The sequence below is a fragment of the Paramormyrops kingsleyae genome, chromosome 23 (genome assembly GCF_048594095.1).
Source record: "Paramormyrops kingsleyae isolate MSU_618 chromosome 23, PKINGS_0.4, whole genome shotgun sequence".
NCBI lineage: Eukaryota > Metazoa > Chordata > Actinopteri > Osteoglossiformes > Mormyridae > Paramormyrops > Paramormyrops kingsleyae.
Genome location: NC_132819.1, coordinates 25,217,582 through 25,240,032, shown reverse-complemented (window position 1 = coordinate 25,240,032; position 22,451 = coordinate 25,217,582). Strand labels below are relative to the sequence as shown.

At 39.3% G+C, this 22,451-nt stretch overlaps 2 protein-coding genes across 4 annotated transcripts in view; both read left to right on the top strand.

Moving 5' to 3' along the window:
* Positions 1 to 42: 42 nt before the first annotated feature.
* On the top strand, positions 43 to 5,855 carry LOC111842730 (LIM/homeobox protein Awh-like). Its single transcript, XM_023809639.1, has 7 exons — positions 43 to 569; positions 721 to 860; positions 1,315 to 1,514; positions 1,768 to 1,876; positions 2,662 to 2,791; positions 3,247 to 3,461; positions 3,812 to 5,855. Exons 2-7 carry the CDS (start codon positions 732 to 734, stop codon positions 4,163 to 4,165), a joined length of 1,137 nt encoding a protein of 378 aa, XP_023665407.1. The 5' UTR covers positions 43 to 569; positions 721 to 731; the 3' UTR covers positions 4,166 to 5,855.
* Positions 5,856 to 6,463: 608 nt separating this feature from the next.
* The window catches only part of LOC111842728 (major histocompatibility complex class I-related gene protein-like), a 39,227-nt gene continuing 23,239 nt past the window's right edge, over positions 6,464 to 22,451 (top strand). Inside the window, exons 1-14 of one of the 3 annotated variants that reach the window (XM_023809636.2) lie at positions 6,464 to 6,631; positions 11,340 to 11,612; positions 11,750 to 12,040; positions 12,321 to 12,623; positions 13,304 to 13,417; positions 14,838 to 14,900; positions 15,121 to 15,174; positions 15,449 to 15,502; positions 19,010 to 19,072; positions 20,216 to 20,266; positions 20,410 to 20,463; positions 20,628 to 20,683; positions 20,846 to 20,884; positions 21,245 to 21,929. In XM_023809636.2, the coding sequence (XP_023665404.2) occupies positions 6,577 to 6,631; positions 11,340 to 11,612; positions 11,750 to 12,040; positions 12,321 to 12,623; positions 13,304 to 13,417; positions 14,838 to 14,900; positions 15,121 to 15,174; positions 15,449 to 15,502; positions 19,010 to 19,072; positions 20,216 to 20,266; positions 20,410 to 20,463; positions 20,628 to 20,671 (1,419 nt within the window). In that variant the 5' untranslated portion in view covers positions 6,464 to 6,576 and the 3' untranslated portion in view covers positions 20,672 to 20,683; positions 20,846 to 20,884; positions 21,245 to 21,929. Of the gene's footprint in view, positions 6,632 to 11,339; positions 11,613 to 11,749; positions 12,041 to 12,320; positions 12,624 to 13,303; positions 13,418 to 14,837; positions 14,901 to 15,120; positions 15,175 to 15,448; positions 15,503 to 19,009; positions 19,073 to 20,215; positions 20,267 to 20,409; positions 20,464 to 20,627; positions 20,684 to 20,845; positions 20,885 to 21,244; positions 21,930 to 22,451 lie in introns of those variants that run through there. The other 2 variants (XM_023809637.2, XM_072705368.1) reach the window with 2 other exon arrangements.

The following is a 22,451-nucleotide window of genomic DNA, read 5'->3' as shown; positions in this document are numbered from 1 at the left end:
TATTGTACAAACTATGTGCAAAAAGTTTTTTATATTGCATTAAATGCAGCATTGCAGTAGTTTCCTTTTTAATTTTTCTGTTTCATGCTTTTATTGTCTGTCTTTCCACCTGCATTTTTTTGGCCCAGAGAAGCATCCCTGTACATTTCATACTATTCTTCTAATTGGTCTCTAGGGGGAGTGCTGGTACATTCAGGGTTCTGAAAGTCCTCTGTTCACCCACTTCAGCCAATCAGATTTCCTCTCACCTGTCTGACCATGCCCCCGAGAGTTACGCTTACACACGCAGCATGGCATCGCTTGGGAATACGAACAGGAGCAAATAATTGGGCTGTACATAAAGCGATCAACAGAGATGTGGGATCAGTGAGATAATATCGTTAGGAAGAGAAGTGAACATGGATGTAAGAAGAGACTGAAGGTTAGGCGTTCTGTATCCTTGGTAAGTTTATTGCTGTTATTGGAGAAGCAGTGGGATGCTTTCTGCTGACTGAAAAGAAGACGAATGTTCTAATTCCATCTCAGAAAAAAAGGAAACGCATACAGACCAGGGCAATTTTAACAACAAGGTAAGCTGAACAAGCATCCATGTTTATTTAAAGGGCTTAACTTTCTGTCATAATTTAAATGACTCATTTATGTAACGGTGCCTCAAATTTGATGGTTTAACCATTTTAATTAAAAGGAGCTCAATTACATCCCTAATTTTTAATGTTCTAGCCTTTAGCGCGATGTCATCAGGGGATGGTGCCTTTGAGGAGTTGCTGATTGGCAGTTTCCAAGGTGATGAAACCCAAAGGGTGGGGTTTACCGGTGAAGGGCGGAGCCCAGCTGAAGGACATGAAAACTTTGTACCTATGGTAAGGCAACTACTAAGTAGAAGGAAAATCATTTTTACTGCTTTTCCTTTATATATCGTAAACTAAGGTTACTGGCGAATTGTTATAAAATTATATTCAGATTTCTGGTAATTCTCAGTTTAAAGTGGATTTATTGGTTGTGAAAATGTTAATTTAGTCTATGGGATTTATGTTTAGCAGTATTTAAAAAAAAAATTAAGGCAAAAAATATATAGGTTTACTCGTATCTGTGAATTACATGCATTTTTGGAGCTGCCACAAGGGGGCGTGCAGTAATTCTTCAGAATTGGTTTTAGTAAAAATCCAACCACAGCCCTCATGTACATGATTACATTTTACAGACATGGAAAATTTTCTTACATAAAATTATAAATTTTAATCATTTACTGATTTTTGTTGGGTCATTTCATTGTCCTCCATTGCATGAAGCTGATGACCTGTGTTTCCTTTGTAGTCTCCAACTGTGCCACTAGAGGGCGATATGTCTTGCGGTGGTTGTGGAGGTCGTGTCTGGGACCGGTTCATCCTGTATGCCGTGGGGCAGGCGTGGCACAGCACCTGTCTGCGCTGCAGCCTGTGTCAGTGTGAACTGCAGATGCATCCCTCCCTCTTCTGTAGGGATGGGAAAATCTACTGTCAGCAGGATTACTACAGGTTGCAGTGTTTTACTCTGATTTTATGATTACATGATCAAACCTCTGTGCCAGCCACATGTTGCCCTACTGAACAACTATAGATGTAGAGGTGGATAGTAATGATTTCTCAACCATGCGTTTGAACACTTCTGCTCCTGCTGGTCATTACAGTAATTTTTGGTATTCTGAGACTTTCAAAAAAATTATTTATCTGTTTTAAAGCCTTTTATTTTTTTGCTTTTGTTTTGTTTGCATTTTCCCTATATGGCCAGCTTATTCAGTGTGGGGGCATGTGCTCGGTGTGCCCAACCAATCCCATCTTCCACTTTGGTCATGAGGTCTGGGGCTCTCACATTTCATCCTCATTGCTTTACCTGCCAGGTCAGTCGAGAGATTATGAAGTCGCACATTTTTCTTTTCCATTCACATCAATTCATACATCTAGAAGCAGGACAAGCTAATACAGTACCAGTCAAAACTTGGACACGCCAAACCACCTACAAAGGAGAGTGATAGAGTGCTGCATCACATGACCTGGCCACCTCACCTAAACACAGTAGGAATGGTTTGGGGAGAGTTTGACCAGAGAGTGAAGGAAAAGTGACCAATAAGTACTCAACATATATGGGAGCTCCTTCAGGAGCTGGAAAAGCATCCCAGGAGGCCACCTCATGAATCTGGCGTAGAGGAGAATGTAGGGTCAGTCAGTCCCTGGAGCAACTGGGGTTAAGGGCCTTGCTCAAGGGCCCAGTGGTGGGATCCCTCTGCTCACCCAGGGATCTGAACCAGCAACCTTCTGAGCTACCCCCAACAACATTTTTTAAACTCTTTTGGTCAGTGCATAATTCCAAATATGTTTTGATGTCTCTATAATTATTCAAAAATGTAGAGAATTGTACAAATAAACCTTTCTATGGGTAGGTGTGTCCAAACTTTGCACTGGTACAGTATATCTTAAAATGCTTAAATATCTTACAGAAAAGGTTTGTGTGACAAACGATTATGTAAAATGACAGGCTGCAATAACTGTATCAGTCATATCAAAAATAAATTAACCAAAATAATAATTAGATATGAATTGTCATAGTAAAAATATTATATAAATATACTGTCTGTGTATGTTGGTGAAATCTCTTTCACTTCTGTGTTTTGCAATCTCTTCCCAGGAATGTAATGTCATTTTGCTACCTGGAAGCCTGTACTTCTTACATGGGAGGAACCTGTATTGTGAAGCTCATTACCATGGCAGCAGCATGACAAACCTGTCTCAGCACTGTCAACTTAGACATAAAGAGGGTGAAGAATTAATATATATATATATATATATATATATAAGCCCATTGTGAAGTTACTGAAAAACGAATGTGCCATTTCTTACTAATCATTCAATATGCATTTTCATTAAGAATAACTCGATAAAGGCTCAGTGCCTAATTGCATGTAAAATGATTTCTTCCTGATTCAATTGAATATAGTCATGTGTCACCTAACAACAGGGATACATTTTAGAAATGTGCTGTTAAGGGATTTTATTGTTGTGCGAATATCCTGCAGTGTACTGACACGATCTTAGGTGGTATAACCTGTTACACACCTAGGCTATAGGACAGGGGTGCCCAACTCAATGACCAGAATGTCAATGACCAGAATGTCGTTACACAGCCACGTCTGTAAATGGAAATAAAATATTAGCTACATATAATATAAACAAGAAAAAGAACAATATCACATGTCTTTTCTGGTTCATTCAGGAGATGGTGAGGAGCCAGTTAGCAGCCCTGAGATTCAACCGGGGGAGGGGGCAGCCGGGGACAAGACCCAGGCCAGAGCTAAGCGGATCAGGACATGCTTTCGCAGTGAGCAGCTAAGAGCCATGGAATCCTACTTTGCCCTCAAACACAACCCAAACGGAAAAGACTGGAGCTCCCTGTCATATAAAACAGGTCTTCCAAAGAGGGTTTTGCAGGTAGGTGATGATTATAACCAGTTATGTCATATAAATGTTTCCTAGCACATGTTCGCCGTATCATATTTCTGATTAGTTCTTAGCTTTATGTCGAAAGAGTGGGATTGCTTCTCTTCCACATGCCTTGCAGCAACCCTGAACGTAAGACCAGTTGCTGATATTTCACAAATAGTACCTAAATAGACTAATATTTGAGGAGAAGAATTACTTAAAGACACTGTGTTTTTGTTTCATATACGTTAATACCCTTCAATATTGGGCACATTTTTTTCTGTGACAGTAAGTTATAATTGATGAGGATTGATAGGCTGGTCATTTACTAGGCCTTTTGCGCTCTCGAACCCCCTAAGGTGTGGTTTCAGAATGCTAGAGCCAAACTCAGACGCTCCCTTTCCATCAATGAATCACAGAGCGGTTCCCCAGCCCCTCCTCCAGCCAGCACCACGACATCAGCCTCCATGTGTTTAACAAACTCCCAGCAGCCACTGGCCTGTGAGACCAGCACCATCGACCAGCTGGAGCTGTCCCTCCTGACGGCACCTCTGGAGGAAGCACCGCAGAGTCCCTATCAGCAGTCACAAGGATTCAAAGATTCTTTTTATTTTGACAGCAGTACGGAGGTCAGGGCTGGACTCTGTCCATTAACAAGTTTTGAATTAGAGGAGTCTGGCATCAAAGAAGAAACTGGCGAAAATTATCATTAGATTGTGTCGTTATACTTGTACTCACTGTTGTTAATTATCCAGCTTACAGTTATTTCTGAACACAACAGAGCTTGGAACAAATGTTTGAGCCACATTGCAGACTATCATTAGTTTACAGTTCTTGTATTTGTATATAGTCATATATTCAGTATTAGGGCATTTTACTCCTCTGATTTTTTTACAAATGAGTTTTTGTTTTTTTTTTTATTCTAAATAGCAGAAGAACTCCACAGTGGTCAAACATTTTAATACCTCTTAAGGGCTCGACTAATACTTTAAAGATGCCTAAAGCACGGCTTTCGATATAATTTTATGTGTGATATCTGTGTCAGTCACGAGATAGGACAGATCTGTGAGTCCCACCAGAAACATGATAACACCCAAAGGTGGTTTAGATAAAACTTGCACTTTCTTTAAATGAAAGCGAATAGAAAATTCTATGTCCAAGTGATTATAGATCAGTAATCTAAATAATAAGTGTATTAGGGAACATAATCACAAAAGAAGGAAAACAACAAGGACAGGACCTGAACAGAAGAAGGCGTGCAAGGTCCAAAGTAAGTGTGCAGGTGAAAGGAGGAAAGTTACAGTTACAGTTACAGTTACAGTTTGGGCCCAAATAGGACTCGAGCACAAACAAGAAAACTACTCAAAATAGTGTCTTTAATTAAGGACAGGCAAAAACGCCATGGTCAAACAGGGCAGAATTGGAAACTGGAAACAAGCAAGCCAAATCGACGGACAAAGTCGAGGTTGAGGGACAGGCAGGGCTTAGGCAATGTGCAGAACATGGGCAGGACAGAAAATTAGGTAGTAACCAGGAGGCAAAATTCACAAAGATTGCACAAACCGTCAGACTGAACTGGATCGTCACACACTGGAGTTTAGTAGACGCTGTAGTAAAATGGTAAACAACCAAGACGATCGTCTGCTGGGAGGGGATGTGGCTAGACATGAAAAACACCTGAGCAATCCAGTTTGACAGGTTCTTCAGGGCTGCATTCGTAGAGATTAGTGAGGGATGTAGCAAGAGTCTGTATAGGAGAGAGTATAGAGGGCACTTCCTGGGGGGCATCGCTGACGAATGTAAACAGTACAGATTAGGGCCCCCAGGTTAGAGCCAACACACACTTATGCCTTAATAATAGTGCAGCATAGAAGTAGGTGTGGAATTAAAGGAAATTGAGAAGTATGGAGTGATGATGTGTTTACATTTGTGCATTGGAGGTGTTTTAATTCCAATCAAAGTAGGAGTTTCATCCTAGTCCTGATGTGTCATGCTTTTTTATGTAAGCATGATGAATAAAATGAAATTTGTTCTTCTTTTGGTTGATTAAATGCAGGAAAAGTAAATGATCGTAAGTTCATGTCGCATGTATTGCAACCCAGCAGTTTAACCAACTGATTCGATATCGGGAGCAGTCCATCACAAACTACTGGTGACGTGATAGAAAAGAGGTGACACAATATGTTATTAAAGTACTGTAGCGGAGGGTTAGGCTGCGTTTTTTTGGCGCGATTTTGAATATCACATTAAAACAATGACTGGAAATGTACTGTATGTCAAATTGTCATTTACGGACATATTATTTTAGTTTGAAAATAATCAAAAGTCAAACAGAATGCTCTTCATTAATCTTTTCATAGACCTAATATATGACAAATATTTACACAAATGGGCTAAAGAAAGACCAGATTCTGTAACGTATTTAGAGTTTGCTTCCTATTTAAAATAAAAAAGAATTCCAAAGCAATAAAAATAAGTACAATGTGTGAAAGAATAAACATAAAACAGACATGTAATAAATAGATACTCCTGTTTGTTTGTTGTTTTTCTGTGTTTTATATTAATACTTTAATATATTAAAATATTCATTTAATGCATATTTTTGTCATGTAATGTAAACTGTTAGTACTATTCTTAAGTTAAACAAAGTTTTGTGGGGGAAGGAATTAGTACGCCTTTCCCGAGTGGACTGTCGTAAATAGTAAAACATGGGCGTGTATTGACACATTGTACCTGAATTGACAGGGAAATGTGAAAATTCCCCCTCCCCCCCAAACAATCAGTACGATTGCCGTTTATGAAATTACCAGCAATTTACTCAGTTATTATGTCTGAATTGAAAGTGGATTTCATGATTATTCTGTTTTTAACAACGAAAATACTTTTTTTTTCTAACGCATGTACGATTTGTTTCGATAGTACTGCAGCTCGCATCTCAGCCTGGAGCCCTGACAGCTGTGACGTAGCGAGCGCTCGGTGCGGCTTGGTCAATATATAAACCAGCAGCTCAGGAACCAAACTCAGAAGCACAGACGGGCTCTCCTGGTGTGAGTGTCCTGCTTACGGACACTGAAATAATCATAAACTACTTTCTTGTCCACGAATTAGATTAAAATACCCGGACATGGATTCTGGAGTCGTCTTTCTGATTTTCACTTGTTTTTCGGTAGTGGGGAGTGGTAAGTTATTTTGACCTGTATTAAAACACCAGAGCCTGGTTTAATAATAAAAAGAAAGTAAAAGTAAATTTAGATTGAATGTTATTTATTTTTAAAATTTATTTTTATTCATTTAATCGTAAATAACCGTTACAATACTAGTTATACATGGGTTACTGACACAAACAGTACTAATTTAACTCTGGAAACAACTTGTAAAAATGGACTACATGAACAGAGAAACGATATTTACAGAATTATGAGAGTTTAAAGAAGAAAACTAATATATTTACCTCACACTTTAACATGTCTAGTATGTTAAAGTTTAATTATTGGTTACCTAATGTTTAAAATTCAATATGTTAAAAAAGTATATCGATGAATATGATTCTTATCTGTGTTGGTTTCACATTCTGTGAAGTGGTTCAGCCAGATGCTTTCATACATTCCAAAGCTTTAGATTTAGCTGGAATGCAGAAGTCCTTGTATAATATTTTTAGAAACTTTTTTTTAGTTACATCACAGCCTTAAGTAAATTTACAGTAAATTTACAATGGGTATGAAAAAGAATCACAACTTCAAAATGTTCACATTTTTCTTGCTTTGCAGCCTGAAATGAAGACACACACACAAAAATATTTTTCCAGTTTTATTTACTCAATGCAACTTATAACAGTGAAGTGAGAGTTGGAGTAGCAGCAGGTAGAGGTATAGAGCGTGTGCTGATAGCGCGTTGCTGCACCCACCACGCGACAAACCACCTCAGGGACGAGAACCCGAGCGCAGCCGTGCAGTGAGTGATACCTCAGCAGCACAGTAATTTAAACGGAATAGAAGAATGTGAAGTTTTTCACATTCCCAATCCCACTAGCAACCCCAGCAGCAGTTCAGAAAGAAAAAATAAAAAACAGAATCACTTCTAACAGATACCTGTAAACTTCTCCATCGCGCGCCAAGCTAACTGGCTTCCACCTGCGATCAATTGTAATCATTCTGATGAGTTCAGTATAAAAACAGCTATACCAAAGGCATTCTAGTGCTTGTTAGTGCAACTGAAAGCAAACAATCAACTATGGGTGGCAAGGCACTGTCAAATGATCTCAGGACAAGCCCGAGTGATGAGATGGATACAAAAAAATTCAAAGGCTTATCAATCCCTATGAACACAGTAAAGTCCATAATCAAGAAGTGGAAAGGATTCGGTGCTACTAGGACCCTTCCCAGTTCAGGCCATCCTCCAAACTGGACGGAAGAGTGAGGAGGAACCTGGTGGCAACTTTGATGCAGCTACAGGAATTTTTGGCAAAGAGTGTTTATTGTGTGCATGTGACGATAATATCACAAAGGATCCATAAATGTGGCTTGTATGGGAGGGTTACAAGAAAAAAAGCCACTCTTCAAGAAAGGCTCCATCTTGATTGAGCTTTGCCAAAATGCAACTTGAAGATTCTGAGGCCAAATGGAAAAAAGGTGTCTGATAGATTTGGGACCATTTGGCCTCAACGCCAAATGGTATATCTGGCAGTAATCCAATGGCATCCAAAGAACACCAGACCAATAGTAAAGCATGGAGGTGGTAGCATCCTGTTGTGGGGGTGTTTCTCTGCAGCAGAGACTGGGGCACTTGCTGAGATAAAGGGAGAAAATTGATGGGGCGAGATACCATCAAATTCTTCAGGAAAACCTGCTGCCCTCTACCAGAAGGTTGTCAATGGGAAGAAGGTTCATCTACCAACATGACAATGACCCAAAGCTCGCAGCAAAGCTGACCACACAGTGGCTGAAGGAGAGAAAGCTGAATGTCCTTGCATGGCCTAATCAGAGCTCAGACTCAGGGGCGCTGTAAAGGGGGGGTAAACGATGACGATTCTCGGGGCCCATGACTGAGAGGGGGCCCAGAGAAGCCCCCAATAAAATTGTGGTGCTGATAGTAAAAATTATTAACTTAAAATTATTCTATTTGCTGTTTCCTGGTGTCAAAAAATGTGTTTGTTTAGGAAACACAAACGTCCGTGAGCCCCTCTCCCCCTCTCAATTATCATAAAATGGTTCAGTCCGCCCAAATTGTATCCAGGCAACAGCTTGACTTCACTTATAGCGCCGGCAGAAGTGAAAATGCCTCAAAAATCTGGAAGCCAAAAACGGAAAGAGAAAAAAATAAGACAAGTGAAAGAGGCAAAGGGTCGACAGTATGTTAAGATGTCAAGATTCTTTTCATGGGGCCCAAAATCCTTAGCAGTGCCCCTGCTCAGACTTAAACCCTACTGAAAATCTCTGGAATGACTTGAAGATTGCAGTCCACCAACGGTCACCATCCAGTTTGACTGAGCTTGCACAGTTCTGTAAAGAAGAGAGAGCAAATGTTGTACAGTCTAGATGTGCAAAGTTGGTAGAAAAGTATCTCAACAGACTCATGACCGTAATCAAATGTGGTTCTGCAAAGTATTGACATGGGGGGGGGCGTTCCTTTATTTTCTGAACTGTTGCTATTACATCTTTCACTTGGCTGTTATAAGCTGCATTGAGTAAATACAGCTGGGAAATATTTGTGTGTGTGTGTGTGTGTGTGTGTCCTTTTCAGGCTGCAAAGCAACAACATGTATCTTGAAAAAGCAGTGATTCTTTTCTATACCCACTATAATATATATTCGGTAGCCTGTATGTACTATGTCATTTTATTAGTATTCTATATATGGTAACGTGGCAGTAAGTCTGTTTTTTTTAGTGCAAAATGAAATTCATTTTTAAAATGTGGGGAATATTAGTATTTTTCGTTCATTAAATTGGTATCTGGGGTAATTTAAAATACACCTATGTTAAAAAGTAGTTATTGGTTACCTAATGATGGGAATTTAATTTGCCTATGTGAAAAGTATGTTGATGAGCATGATTATTATTGGTGCTTGTCTCTATATTTTATGCAGTGGTTGAACCAGATGCTTTTCCACATTCAGATGATTTGACATGTGATAGAACATAAGAACATAAGAACTATACAAACGAGAGGAGGCCATTCGGCCCATAGGATCTGTTACGTTCTGAAAAGATACTCCAACAAAGCGTATTAAGTAATATTTGAATTCTATAGTGAACTTATTACGGAACCCCTGAAAAAAACCATGCGCACGCGAAAGCAAAACGGGAGTGCAAAGCAGGGAGACAGGCGCAGCAGTCCAAAGGTGTGGGGCAAAGAACATGGGATTTATTTTACATGCCATAATCAGGAACACAGAGAGCTAGCGACGATAAGACATTAATGACCAGACCGAGGAAAGACTAACAGGGAAGTGCTGAAATACACACAATAATTAGACAAAACTAGAAACAGCTGGTAAGCAGGAGGATACCACACGAGGTAAATGAGGGAGGTGGTACACAGGAGGAACAACACGATCAGGGCGTGACACACAAGTTGTGCGCACAATTACGACACACGACATACATCACAATTTTTTATTTATTTACAAACTGACCAAATTGTAATGTTTGTAGCAATTTAACCACTTACCCTGCAATTATATCGTTACAAGAAACACTGCTTGTAGCATTATAAAAGTAAACTTAATTATTAAGGCATATAAAATACTGTAGGTATAGAATAAACCGACTCATTGTAGGAAACATAATTTTTGTTGTGTTATTTTCGTGTTATTTACCGTGTGACAGGAACACATTATTTATAGTAGTCGGATAATATATAAAGTTAGTTTGGGGGGGTTTTAAAACAATCAATTAAGTTTTTAGTTCAAGATCTAGATACTGAGTTGAGGTCAAATGAGACAGATAATTGATGAAGAAGTGAGACAGAGCTGAGATGTTATGCCGGCTGAAATAGTTTCACATCAGTCTGTTTTGCTATAGTACTGTTACAGATAGGTGAGTAGGAACCTCAGGGGGTAAGCACATAGCTATGTTTTAAAATAACAAGCTTTAACCTTCTCAGAATTTTTTTTTACTAAGCAGGCACATAGCTAGGTAGTCAGAGGTGGATAGTTCAGGTCCAGAAAGTAAAAATCCAGACCAAGATTTTGTTTCAACCAACCAGTTAAGTGGTCACAGAGTACGCAACTGGTTGGTTCAAACAAAACCTTATATGCCTCTAATTCTTAGCTCGTTGCTTGCAGCAAGTTCTATAACCCAGTGTTGTTTGATTTTACTTACTGGACCCAAACTATCCACCTCTGTAGGTGCTAAAATTCCAAGTTTGAGCTGGGAAAATTCAGTCCTCAGTAGAGTAACACATAATCACTTTCAAGATGACTTGGATGACTTAGAGATGTGCTTTCAGAAAATATGTGATGTTCATTGATTGGCTGACAGATTTATACCAAAAATATGTTACAACATTAATTAGTTTAGTAGGGTATAATTATTATTTCAAATTTTACATGAAAATACAGCAATCATGCCACCCCTTAGATCTGTCTCTGGTTATGAGTGGAGTAGCCCAGAGTAGTAAGCAATCGAACACAGTTTACAGCAATGTTTCCCAACCCAGTCCTCAGGGACCCCAGACAGTCCATATTTTTGTTTTCTTCCGGCTCCCAACACACCCATGCCAGGTATTCTGAGTTCTTGATTGGTTGGAAGCTGGGAAGGAGAAAAAATGTGGACTTTCTAGGGGTCCCCAAGGACCGGGTTGGGAAACATTGGCTTACAGGGAACATTGATCAAAAGGAGTGCATTGGATGCCTGGAGTAATTACCCATGTATCTTTCTTCCTTTGCAGAAATACACACTCTGGAATACATCTACACTGCCCTGTCGAAGCCTGTAGAGGTTCCTGGTGTGTATGAGTTCACCGCCATGGGGATTCTGGATAACGAACAGATTGACTACTACAACAGCAAGGACAAAACCAAGATTCCCAGGCAGACATGGATGTCTGAGAGACTGGATGATAATTACTGGGATAAAGGCACTTCATCTCGCAAGAGCAAGGAGCAGTGGTTCAAAGTCAATGTTGAGATTTTGATGAAGCGAATGAACCACAATTACAGTGGTAAGTGAACCGTGTTACTATATCAAAGCTGGGACTGTCTACTCTTTCTGGCACATTGAGAAAGTTTGCACACTGCTAAGCTGGATAGTTTATACAGTGAATTCTGTGACCTGTGTCATTCTCATTGTCTCCCTCAGGTCTCCATGTCCTGCAGTGGAGGCATGGCTGTCAGGGGGAACCTCAGCCTGATGGCACACTGGCCTTTCGCGAAGGTTTTGATCAGTATAGCTATGATGGTGGGGACTTCCTCTCCTTTGATCCGAAACATTTGCAATGGGTCGCCCCAGTTTCACAAGCCCGGCCCACCAAAATGAAATGGGACCACTCACAAACCCTCAACCAGTACACAGAGGGATACCTAAAGAGGGAGTGCATGGACTGGCTAAGTAAATTCATGGGCTATGGAGAAAAGGACCTGAAAAATCAATGTCAGTAACACTGGCTTTTATCTCTTTACATATTATTTTAAATAAATTATAATGATAAATTGGTTTGTATGGAGAAATTGCTAAATTGCATTTTTCATATTTTGTATGACATTTTTATCGTATGTATAGTTAGCAATTTCGCTGTTCAAATTCTATGTTGATCTGCATACACTGTAATATTTAAACACATGGTTGCCTTTTCTGTAACATTGATTCAGATTCCATTAACTTAAAGTTTCTGACAGATCGTCATGCTTTAATCTTCTCTTCTTACTTTTAGCTGCTCCCGGGGTTTATTCACGTGCTAAAACCACTAAAACCCCCGGCAAAGTGATTCTTCACTGCCTGGCCACTGGATTGCACACCAGAGATGTGGAAGTCGACATCTACAGGAATGACGACCACATGACTGAAGCTGACGGGGTGACTTCAACAGGGATCAGACCCAGTGAATTCAGTGCTGACGGGACGATAGCAAAGACGTACCAGCTGAAGAAGTCGATTGAGATACTCAAGTCTGACTTGGATATATATCGTTACAAAGTAACATACAGGGGAGATGTTACCGCTGCTGGCAAATGGGGTACTTGTCACTTTTTTATTTTTCCAATCCAGTTTCAGAGCTGCATGATTCATTCCGTAGTTTATAAAAATTTTTATGTCCTCCCGGTCAGTTAGGGAACAAATGGTGAACAGCAGTCACCTGTCATGATTGGCACATTTTAGGCAAATTGCACTAGCTGATTTTGCATCCTGAAGTTACTTCAGCTGAGGAAAAGTATTTAACATAGATATTCACATAGTGGTCGATTGTCCCATCAAACACCTAACTCGAAAAAGTGCCTGGAAATCATTTTGGTAACAATTGAGAAACAAGCAAAACAGGAACTTGGATAAAGTAAGTAGTAGTGCAGGCACCAGTGTTGCACATTGAGAAAGTGACTTATTATCAATAACTGCACGTTGGTGAATAATTGTATATACCAGTACATTTTATATACCAGTACATTTTATATACCAGTACATCTTTGAGTAGTTTTAAGTGTTGGAATTCAGGAATCCGATGGCCTAAAAAATGTGGTAAAAAATGTGCTTGAGTCTGGTATTCTGAGTAACCAAGCTACTGTATCGCCTTCCGGATAGTAACAGACTGAACAGCCGGCGTGATGGGTGGCTGTGGTCTCTGATGATGCTGATGAGGATGATTTTTAAATAATTACTTTTTTTTGGAAGTTTAATATGCATGAAACTTTTTGTTGACAGAACCTGAATCGGACCAGGTAACTATGATTGCCATTGTTGTTGCCTTGGTGTTACTCATCTGCTGCATTGTGGCCATTGTTGCTGTGTTCCTGGTTCTAAGATATAAAAAGAAAGGTAAGTTATGGAAAAAGATTTAATTTCACAAACTGTTTAAACTTGTCTGATTTGCTTTTAATAAACATTGTTCCTATGCTTTAAATATTTTTACCTTCACTGTCTTTGCTGACTTCTCCCATTTATAATTATTGTGTTTATAATATTTTGGGAACTTCCTTTATTTCTTAATTTAATCTTTTTTGTCTAGACTTACCTGTGTTCAAAACAGTTGTATTATTATGGGACAGTATTGTACTGTGGGCCTTAAGCTCTATGCATGTAATGTGGTTTAATCAACCCATATTACGTTTCCATTACACTATTAATAATCAAGTTCTATTCATTTTGAAAATACAGATGAACAACGCTATGTCCAGCAGTGGTTAGTCTCTAGTATCATAATTTTCCATATGGCTAAAACGTAATAAAAAGTGTTATGAATAAATGTAAATGTTACATTTTACACTTCAGTTTTTTTATTCACATATTTATTTACAGTAAAATGAAATGGTATTGAGATTTGTAAATGTATTGAATATAATAGTTTTACGAAGTGAAATAGGTTTTGGACAAAAGGTTAATTTCCAGGTCATGAAATTTTATCAGTCTTGGGGTGAGATATATTCTAATGAAAGAAACCTGAAGGTGGCAGTTGGAGTTAATGGTGTGATAAATTGTTCAGACCTTCACAACGTCATCTCTACTGGTTGTAGTAATGCTCTCTACAACATTTCATTAAATATTACAGAGATTTATAGTAACGAGTAGTTTGTAGTTTTTTTCCCTTCTTATAGGGAATTGTTTTCCTGCCACTGGTAATGCTTTCTACGTCATTTAATACTAGATATATTTATGTTGAACCACTGTTCATCAGATGAGCATCTGTTACACATCCTATATATATGTGTGGATATTGTAGATTTAATTCCCCACTTGGCTAAAACTGTCACAGCAGGGCAAGGTGCAGGCAAGGAAATGAGGGTGATGATCCACTGGTGGCTCCCAGACAAAATAGGTTTATTAGCTGGTAATGCTGATCAGAACAGGGAAGGAACACAGAAGGGCAGGGTCTGATGGGCACCCACCCTGACAAAAACACATAAAAAGCTTAAAAAATACAGCATTTTATAATTCATATTTGTTTCATTTATCTGGATTAAAAAGAAATTGCTTATGAGATTTGTAAAAAAAAATCGGAATATATGGTTATTAGTTTTAAGGTAAAATAAGTTTTGGACCAAAGATTAATTATCAGGTTATGAATAACTTTGAGGTGAGATGAATTCTAATGAAGGCATCCAGAAAGTAACTGTTAAATCGTTGTCAGAAATACTCCTGATATTAATTCATTACTTAGTTGCCTGTTTAGGTCAAGTTTAAAAAGCAAACCAAACCCGTTACAGGCACTGAGTTCTGTACCTCTGTCTGCTCTGTCTAGTGACCTCCAGTAGAAGCTCCACCACTACGGACAAAGAGTTGGAAACACAGCCGCTGGAAAATGGTAATGATTTCCTTATATGTCAGTGACAGTATCTATAGAGCCCTGCCATTGTCATGTTTATAACGCTTTATGACAGTGACACTCAAGTCATTAATTACTTACCTGCTTAAGTCATTCTTAAAAGCAAATGAAACCCTTTACCCCTTTTATCCTAAAGCTGTACTGTTGGGTTGACTGGCACTGCTTTAGTCAGACCTATAACTCTGTCTGCTCTGTCCAGGGGAGCCCAATGGGACCTGCATTCCTGAAGCAGAAAACCTGATGCATCCAAATGGTAATGATTTCCTTATATATCAGTAACAGTATCTATAGAGTCCCGCCTTTGTCATGCTCTTAACGTCATTAATTAGCTACCTGCTTAAGTCATTCTTAAAAGCAAATGAAGCCCTTTACCCCGTGCCGGCCGAAGCCCAAGGGGAGCCCTAGGCCAGCTTCAACCCCCCCACCCCAGAAAGCCCCTTATGACTTTGTCTCAGACTAAAGCTTTACTGCTTGGTTGACTGGCACTGCTTTAGTCAGACCTATAACTCTGTGTCTGCTCTGTCCAGGGGAGCCCAATGGGACCAGCATTCCTGAGGCAGAAAAACTGATGCAACCAAATGGTACCGATTTCCTTACACGTCACTATATAAAGCTTTGGCAGCCGATCATAAGATTGCAGTCAGCTGTTGTAAACAATGTAGATTTCACATTACAGTGGTATCTCAGAACTGAACTAAATCCATTCAGAACTCCGGATTGAATCCTAAAAAGTTCAAGTTCTGATTGAATTTTCCCCATAAGAAATAATAGAAAACCAATGAATTTGTTCCCGGCCCCAAAAAATTACACCAAAATATGTTTTTTTTTAGCATTTAAACACAAAATGAACCGGATAAAACAAGAAGAGCATATACTGTACTAAACACATCTAAGCACATTTATCGAAACAGTAATTTGGAAAGTAAGAAAATAAATGTATCCAAACAATGTGTCCTGCCCCAATCGTCCACTGCTTCTGTGTGCCACGCCCCCCTCATTAACCCCGTGTGGAATCCCTGTGTGATCAGCTGTTCCCCAGTCCGGTCATTGTATTGTCGATCTGCGTTTTGCCTGCCTTACCTGTAATTAAACCCCATATTCCCCGATACCCTGACGTCTGCGCCTTTGTCTCCTTTCCGTCCCTGCTGGGCACGACAAACTGAAACGCGGACTAAATACAGAGGACTCATGACAACAACCAGAAACAGCTGATCACACGGGGATTCCTACACGGGGTTAACGAGGGGGCGTGGCTCACGGAAGGAGTGGACAATCGGGGCAGGACACATTGTTTGAATACATTTATTTTCTTACTTTCCAAATTACTGTTTTGATAAATGTGCTTAGATGTGTTTAGTACAGTATATGCTTTTCTTGTTTTATCCAGTTCATTTTGTGTTTAAATGCGGGGAAGCAATAAAAAAGGCCAATAGGATGTTGGGGTATATCTCCAGGTGTGTGGAGTTTAAGTCAAGGGAGGTAATGCTAAGATTATACAATTCCCTGGTGAGACCTCACCTAGAATATTGTGTGCAGGTTTAGTCACTATATCTTAAAAAGGACTTTGCGGCCTTAGAAAAGGTGCAGCGTAGGGCCACAAGAATGATTCCTGGTCTTAGAGGAATGTCATATGAGGAAAGGTTAGTTGAGCTAAATCTGTTCAGCCTCAAGCAAAGGAGACTGAGGGGGGACATGATCCAGGTCTATAAGATTCTAACAGGTTTGGATGCTGTTCAACCGAATAGTTACTTTAGCATTAGTTCAAATACAAGAACTCGTGGCCATAGGTGGAAATTAGCGGGAGAACATTTCAAACTGGATTTAAGGAAGCACTTCTTTACACAGTGTGTAGTCAGAGTATGGAATAGTCTTCCTGATAATGTAGTACAAGCTGAATCCTTGGGTTCCTTTAAATCAGAGCTAGATAAGATTTTAACAACTCTGAGCTATTAGTTAAGTTCTCCCCAAGCGAGCTTGATGGGCCGAATGGCCTCCTTTTGTTTGTATAGTTCTTATGTTCTTATATTTAGGTGTAATTTTTTGGGGCCCGGAACCAATTAATTGGTTTTTCATTATTTCTTATGGAGAAAATTTGATCAGAACTCGAACGTTTTAGGATTCAATCCGGAGTTCTGAACGGATTAAGTTCGGGTGCTGAGGTACCACTGTATATGTATTCAGCTAGTGTAAACATGCAGGATACTATCACAGCGAATGCGAAGCTGAGACTGAAGCATTACCTTTTGTTTCCGCTGAGAGACGTGCCGTGTGACTCATTTCCCTGCACGTACAAGTTATCTTAGATCGGCGTTCACGGTTTGACTTCTGAGATTATTTTTCGAACTGGTTGGTTCGACTTTTAAGAAATTCAAGTTATAATGAGTTTGATAACTGAGGTATCATTGTACAGTGGTACCTCGGTTCTCGAACTTAATCCGTTCCGGATTCCGGAACGAATCCTAAAAAGTTCGAGTTCTGATCGAATTTTTCCCACAAGAAATAATGGAAAGCCAATTAATTGGTTCCTGGCCCCCCAAAATTACACCTAAATGTTTTTTTTAGCATTTAAACACAAAATGAACAGGATAAAACAAGAAGAGAATTTTTTTCTTAATGGCTTCCAAAACGATAAAGATCTTATCCCAACATTACCCCTGTCCTGCCCCGATTGTTGGCTCCTTCCGTGTGCCACGCCCCTTCGTTAACCTCGTGTGGGATCCCCATGTGATCAGCTGTTTCTGGTTGTCATTAGTCCTCTGTATTAAGTCCGCGTTTCAGTTTGTTTCCCCAGTCCGGTCATTGGGTGCGTTCGACTTGCTTACAGCGCTGGCTTAAAGCAACGCATTTTGATCCTGACACAATGCATTAAGGTTAGATGCATTGCGACCTCTCACCCGACTGCACCAACTGGAACCGCCTCTATGACGGCACACCTTTGCCCTTATTGGCTGAAGAGTTTAGTTACACGCATGACGTTTGTATCCCAGGCAGTTCTGATGCGTAATCTGCTATTTCTCCCGAATATCACGTAAAGCAGTGAGAGCTGGTTTTCAGTTAATTTACCTGGTAAAATAAAGTTTAAATAAATGACATAAATGCTCTTATAGTACACGTAAGTTAGTGGTTTATTTATTGTTAGTTACTGTAATGTTGCGCTTCTTTATTTGGTTAATCGTCCAGTCTGTGAAGAAGGCATTCAAGTAAGAATTGCATTGTAGTATGACTCATTTCCTGGCGCGTACAATTTATATTAGGTCAGCGTTCACGGTTCGACTTCTGACATTCAGATCGAGGTCTAGGTCAAACTGGTTTGTTCGACTTTCAAGAAATTCGAGTTCTAGTGAGTTCGAGAACCGAGGTACCACTGTATTTGTAAATTCTTGTTAACTCAATAATAAAGTGCAATTTCAGAATTGAATCTGTCATTTGCACATTAATGACATTTTACATAATGTTATAACTAAACTATCAGTATAGCCATCAGGGGGCTCAGTAATAAAAGCTTCGTACAAACAAAATAGTCGCAAAACATTGGTACGCACATTTATCTGAAGATTTGGGGACTTATAAAGTACTAACATAAATACAACATACCCTGAAAAAGTTTGCACATTTACTAAAGGTCCAAAGTAGATGTACGAATATTTTGGAGGAAAGAGAAAAAAAACAACATATAGAGTTCAGATAGAAATGAATGTCTAAGTAGCTTTTACGGTTAGCTTTAGCGCTTCGTGAAATGCGTGTTAATGCGCGCCTATTTAGATATGTACATACTGAAAAGTCAAAGTAAGTTATAGGCACCAACACTTGTGCAGCCACACAGAAGAAAGGAATACCGGTTCAACGGATTCTAAACCCAGGGAGGGGGGGGCTAACGTTCTGTCTTCGTCCGCTTCTGACAGCCCATTGTGAGAACGGCTGACTCAAAATAATGGTAATGATTTCCTTATGTCAGTACACCCCCACCATCAGTCATGCTTATAACGGTTTATGCCAGTAACACTCATGTCTGCTTAAATCATGACTAGCATGCAAACCAAACACTGTACCAGCAGAATATTCTATAACCCAGTGTTGTTCGTTTTCAGGGAAATCCAAAGGAAGCTCCCCTTCTGGCAGCATTGATTCAGGACGCTTTTCCAGCAAACTAGGTACTGTTCTTCTGGTACTAAAAATTCAGTATTTTCCCTTTTCCATTGATCAGTATCAAAAGTACCAAACCAGCTGGGGCACTTCTTCGATACTTTGGGGTAGAACTTGCAAATGTGTTAGATGTCGATTTGTTATGCAAATAACCAGCCTTGCAAAGACAAAATACCCCCCCCCCATCTTGAAAACTCAGAAAACAACAATAAACTAAGTAAAAGAAAAAAGGAACAGTAGTGGATGCGTGGAAAAAGGAAGACAGCGAAGCTTTAATTGCGATCTGGTCGGAATAACAGATTCAATGAGAGGCATGACAGGAAATGAAAAAGTATTTGTATAACATACTAGGGCTGCACAATATTGGAAAAATTGCAAATATTATTATGTGATTTTGTTGCCATAAATATTGGAATATTTATAAATCAAAAAAAGGAATATAAAATAAATTTTTCACAAACCCATCTGGGAATGATTTAAACATCAAGCATGAAAATGATTATGATTGGCTCAGACAGTGAATGAAGCGCTCATGCAAACGCAGCAGCAGTAAACAATAAACTGATTTTCAAAATTCATACTAGATAATCTTGAAAAGGAACAATCATTAAAATTGCTAAATTTGCTCATTTTTGTTTCATAGGACGCAGCTAAAAACGTTTTAGCAAAATATAATACTATAATGTCCGGACAGTATGAAAAAGCCTGATCTCAGCCCAGCTGACTATCGTGGTCCTTGCCATGTGAGAATTGTATGTGCATAACATGCGATGTTGGTATTAATATCACGAATCACCCAGTCCTATATACTATAATCATTTTTTGAATTCAGTACAAAATATCCCGCCCGTGTTGTGATAATGTCATTCAGCACCGGTACCAGTTCTTATGCCAGTAGAAAACCATCACAAGATGTACTGTACTTTTGGTACTTTTCACACCACCAAAAGTACAGTGCATAGTGCAGTGGCAAAGTACCGAATGAAGGTAATAATTTTCTTTTTGTCACTGACGACATGTATAAACAGAGAACCCCTTTGTCATGCTTATAACGCTTTATAACAGTAACACTCATGACATTAATTAGTTACCTGTGAAGCAAAGCTTTTGCCAGCAGTGAGTTCTGTAACTCAATTGTCTGCTGTTTTCAGGGGACACCCCTCCTGACAGCAGTGATTCAAGTACCCAGTCGCTGAATGCAGGTAATGATTTTCTTCTATGTCAATGATGACATCTACAGAGACCCACCTTAGTGATGTTTCTAACATTAAAGAAGAGTAACCCACCAAACAGTTGCATGTTCCACCAAGAGGAAGCTCTGTAACCCAGTGTTGTTTGTTTTCAGGAGGCTCTAATGGAAGCTCCTCTCCTCGTTCAAATACTCCTTTGCTAAATGGAGGTAATGATTTTCTTCTATGGCACTGTTGACATCTGTAGAGTGGCACCTTTGTCATGCTTATAACTGTTTATGCCAGTAACACTGGCATTCGTTACCCGTTTGTCATGTCTAAAGCAAACCAAACCTTTCACCAGCAATGACTTCTATAACTCTGCTGTTTTCAGACGAATCAAGTGGAAGCTCCACCTCTGGCAGTCAGAGAGATTGAATCAAAATAATGGTAATGAATTTCACTGACAATCTATAGACCTCACCTTTGTCTTGTTTCTAATATTACAGGACAATAACCCACCAAACAGGTCCATGTTCCACTAAAGTGGAGCTTAGTCAAGTAGGTCCATGCCAGTGTATTTAATGTTAATCATCTTAACTGTTGTTGCAGGCCATTAGGAAGTGTAATGTGATGTGATTTCCTGCTGGGGTGAGTTCCTGTTTACACATCTCCCTTAGGTTTCTATTATTGTCACTCTAAACCACAAGTGTCAGACTCCAGTCCTGGGGGGCCAGAGCCCTGCACATTTGTGGGTTTCCCCTTGTTTAACACACCTGATTCAACTTCTTGTTCTAATTATCACATAGCTGTTGAGCTGAATCATTAGTAGTGGAACAGGGAAAGAACTAAGCTACACAGGACTGCAGTTTGACACCCCTGCTCTAAACTGTAAAAGGCAAACTTTTCTGGATTTTCGTAATATTTTGTATACTAGCTTTGTTCCAAAGCTGCCAAATTTAATTGCTAATATTTTGCATATTTGTGTCTCTATCTCTCTCTCTCCCATAGTGCCACTGTGGATTTTGTGTTCTCCAATACATCTTTTCATTTTGGTCTATTTTTTCCCATATTGTTTTTTCCCATATGTTATTGTCAGTCAAATTTGATGTTAACCAATGAGAAATGTGAATGTAATAAGCATAAATCACCACTGAAATGATTGTGAAGAGTTTGAAATAATTTTGTTTATCCCATATGTGTACCTTTTCTTTTGGGGGTTTCTGAAACTTGACATCATCAGAGCCTTTTTATGTAATATATTCAATATATTTCACTCAGTAGAGAATTACTGATTGATTGATTGTTTGTCCAACTAACCTTTTAGAAATAAACAAAATATGCTTAGCTATACTAAGTATATAATTTTAATTAAGAGTACCTTGCATATGTATTTAACAATATTAAGTTTGTGAAATTCTTACATTTACTTGTAGTATAATATTGACTGTAATAATAATACAATATTATACATTTGTTATGATTAGATATAGAAGTAAACACTCAGGTGAGTGATATTATAGAAAAATCATTTTACTACAAAGTAACATACACTGTTTTTAATTTAAAGGCTAATGATATTAGTTTCTTCGTTAAACTGTCACAACATTAAATATCGTTTCTCTGTTTTTGTAGCCATTTTAAGCTTTATTTTATGAGCTGTTTCCAAAGAGTTAAATAAATCACATAATTTGTTTGTGATTGTGTCAGTAACTCATATATCTGAGTAATAATTAATAATGGTGGTGCCTGGGTCATTCCCAGTCTGTGACAATGATAATTATTCTTCTGTAACTGCTTATCTGGCACAGGGTCCTGGGCAACCTGGAGCTCAACCCAGAAAGCAAAGGGCACAGAGCAGGAGACACTCTGAATGCCAGTCTGTCACCTGGCACACTGTCCACCTGGCACACTGTCACACTGACACTCTGAATGCCAGTCTGTCACCTGGCACACTGTCACACTGACACTCTGAATGCCAGTCTGTCACCTGGCACACTGTCACACTGACACTCTGAATGCCAGTCTGTCACCTGGCACACTGTCACACTGCAGTCGGGTATGAAAATGGGTGGATGGGCCTTACTGTGTGTTTTTAGACTGCAGGTGGATTGTGGAGAACCTGGATGAATCCAGTGTAAGAACTCAAACTCCACACACACAGCCTGTGGAGCAGTTAGTCCTGAGGGTGAGGCTGCAGTGATCAGGTATTTGGTTG

What these genes read in the sequence shown, in the direction of transcription:
- LOC111842730 (XM_023809639.1), top strand. Translation starts at nt 732, where the DNA reads ATGTCATCAGGGGATGGTGCCTTTGAGGAGTTGCTGATTGGCAGTTTC. An exon ending in CTCATTGCTTTACCTGCCAG is followed by an intron (nt 1,877 to 2,661) that starts GTCAGTCGAGAG and finishes ATCTCTTCCCAG; the next exon opens with GAATGTAATGTCATTTTGCT. An exon ending in TCAACTTAGACATAAAGAGG is followed by an intron (nt 2,792 to 3,246) that starts GTGAAGAATTAA and finishes TGGTTCATTCAG; the next exon opens with GAGATGGTGAGGAGCCAGTT.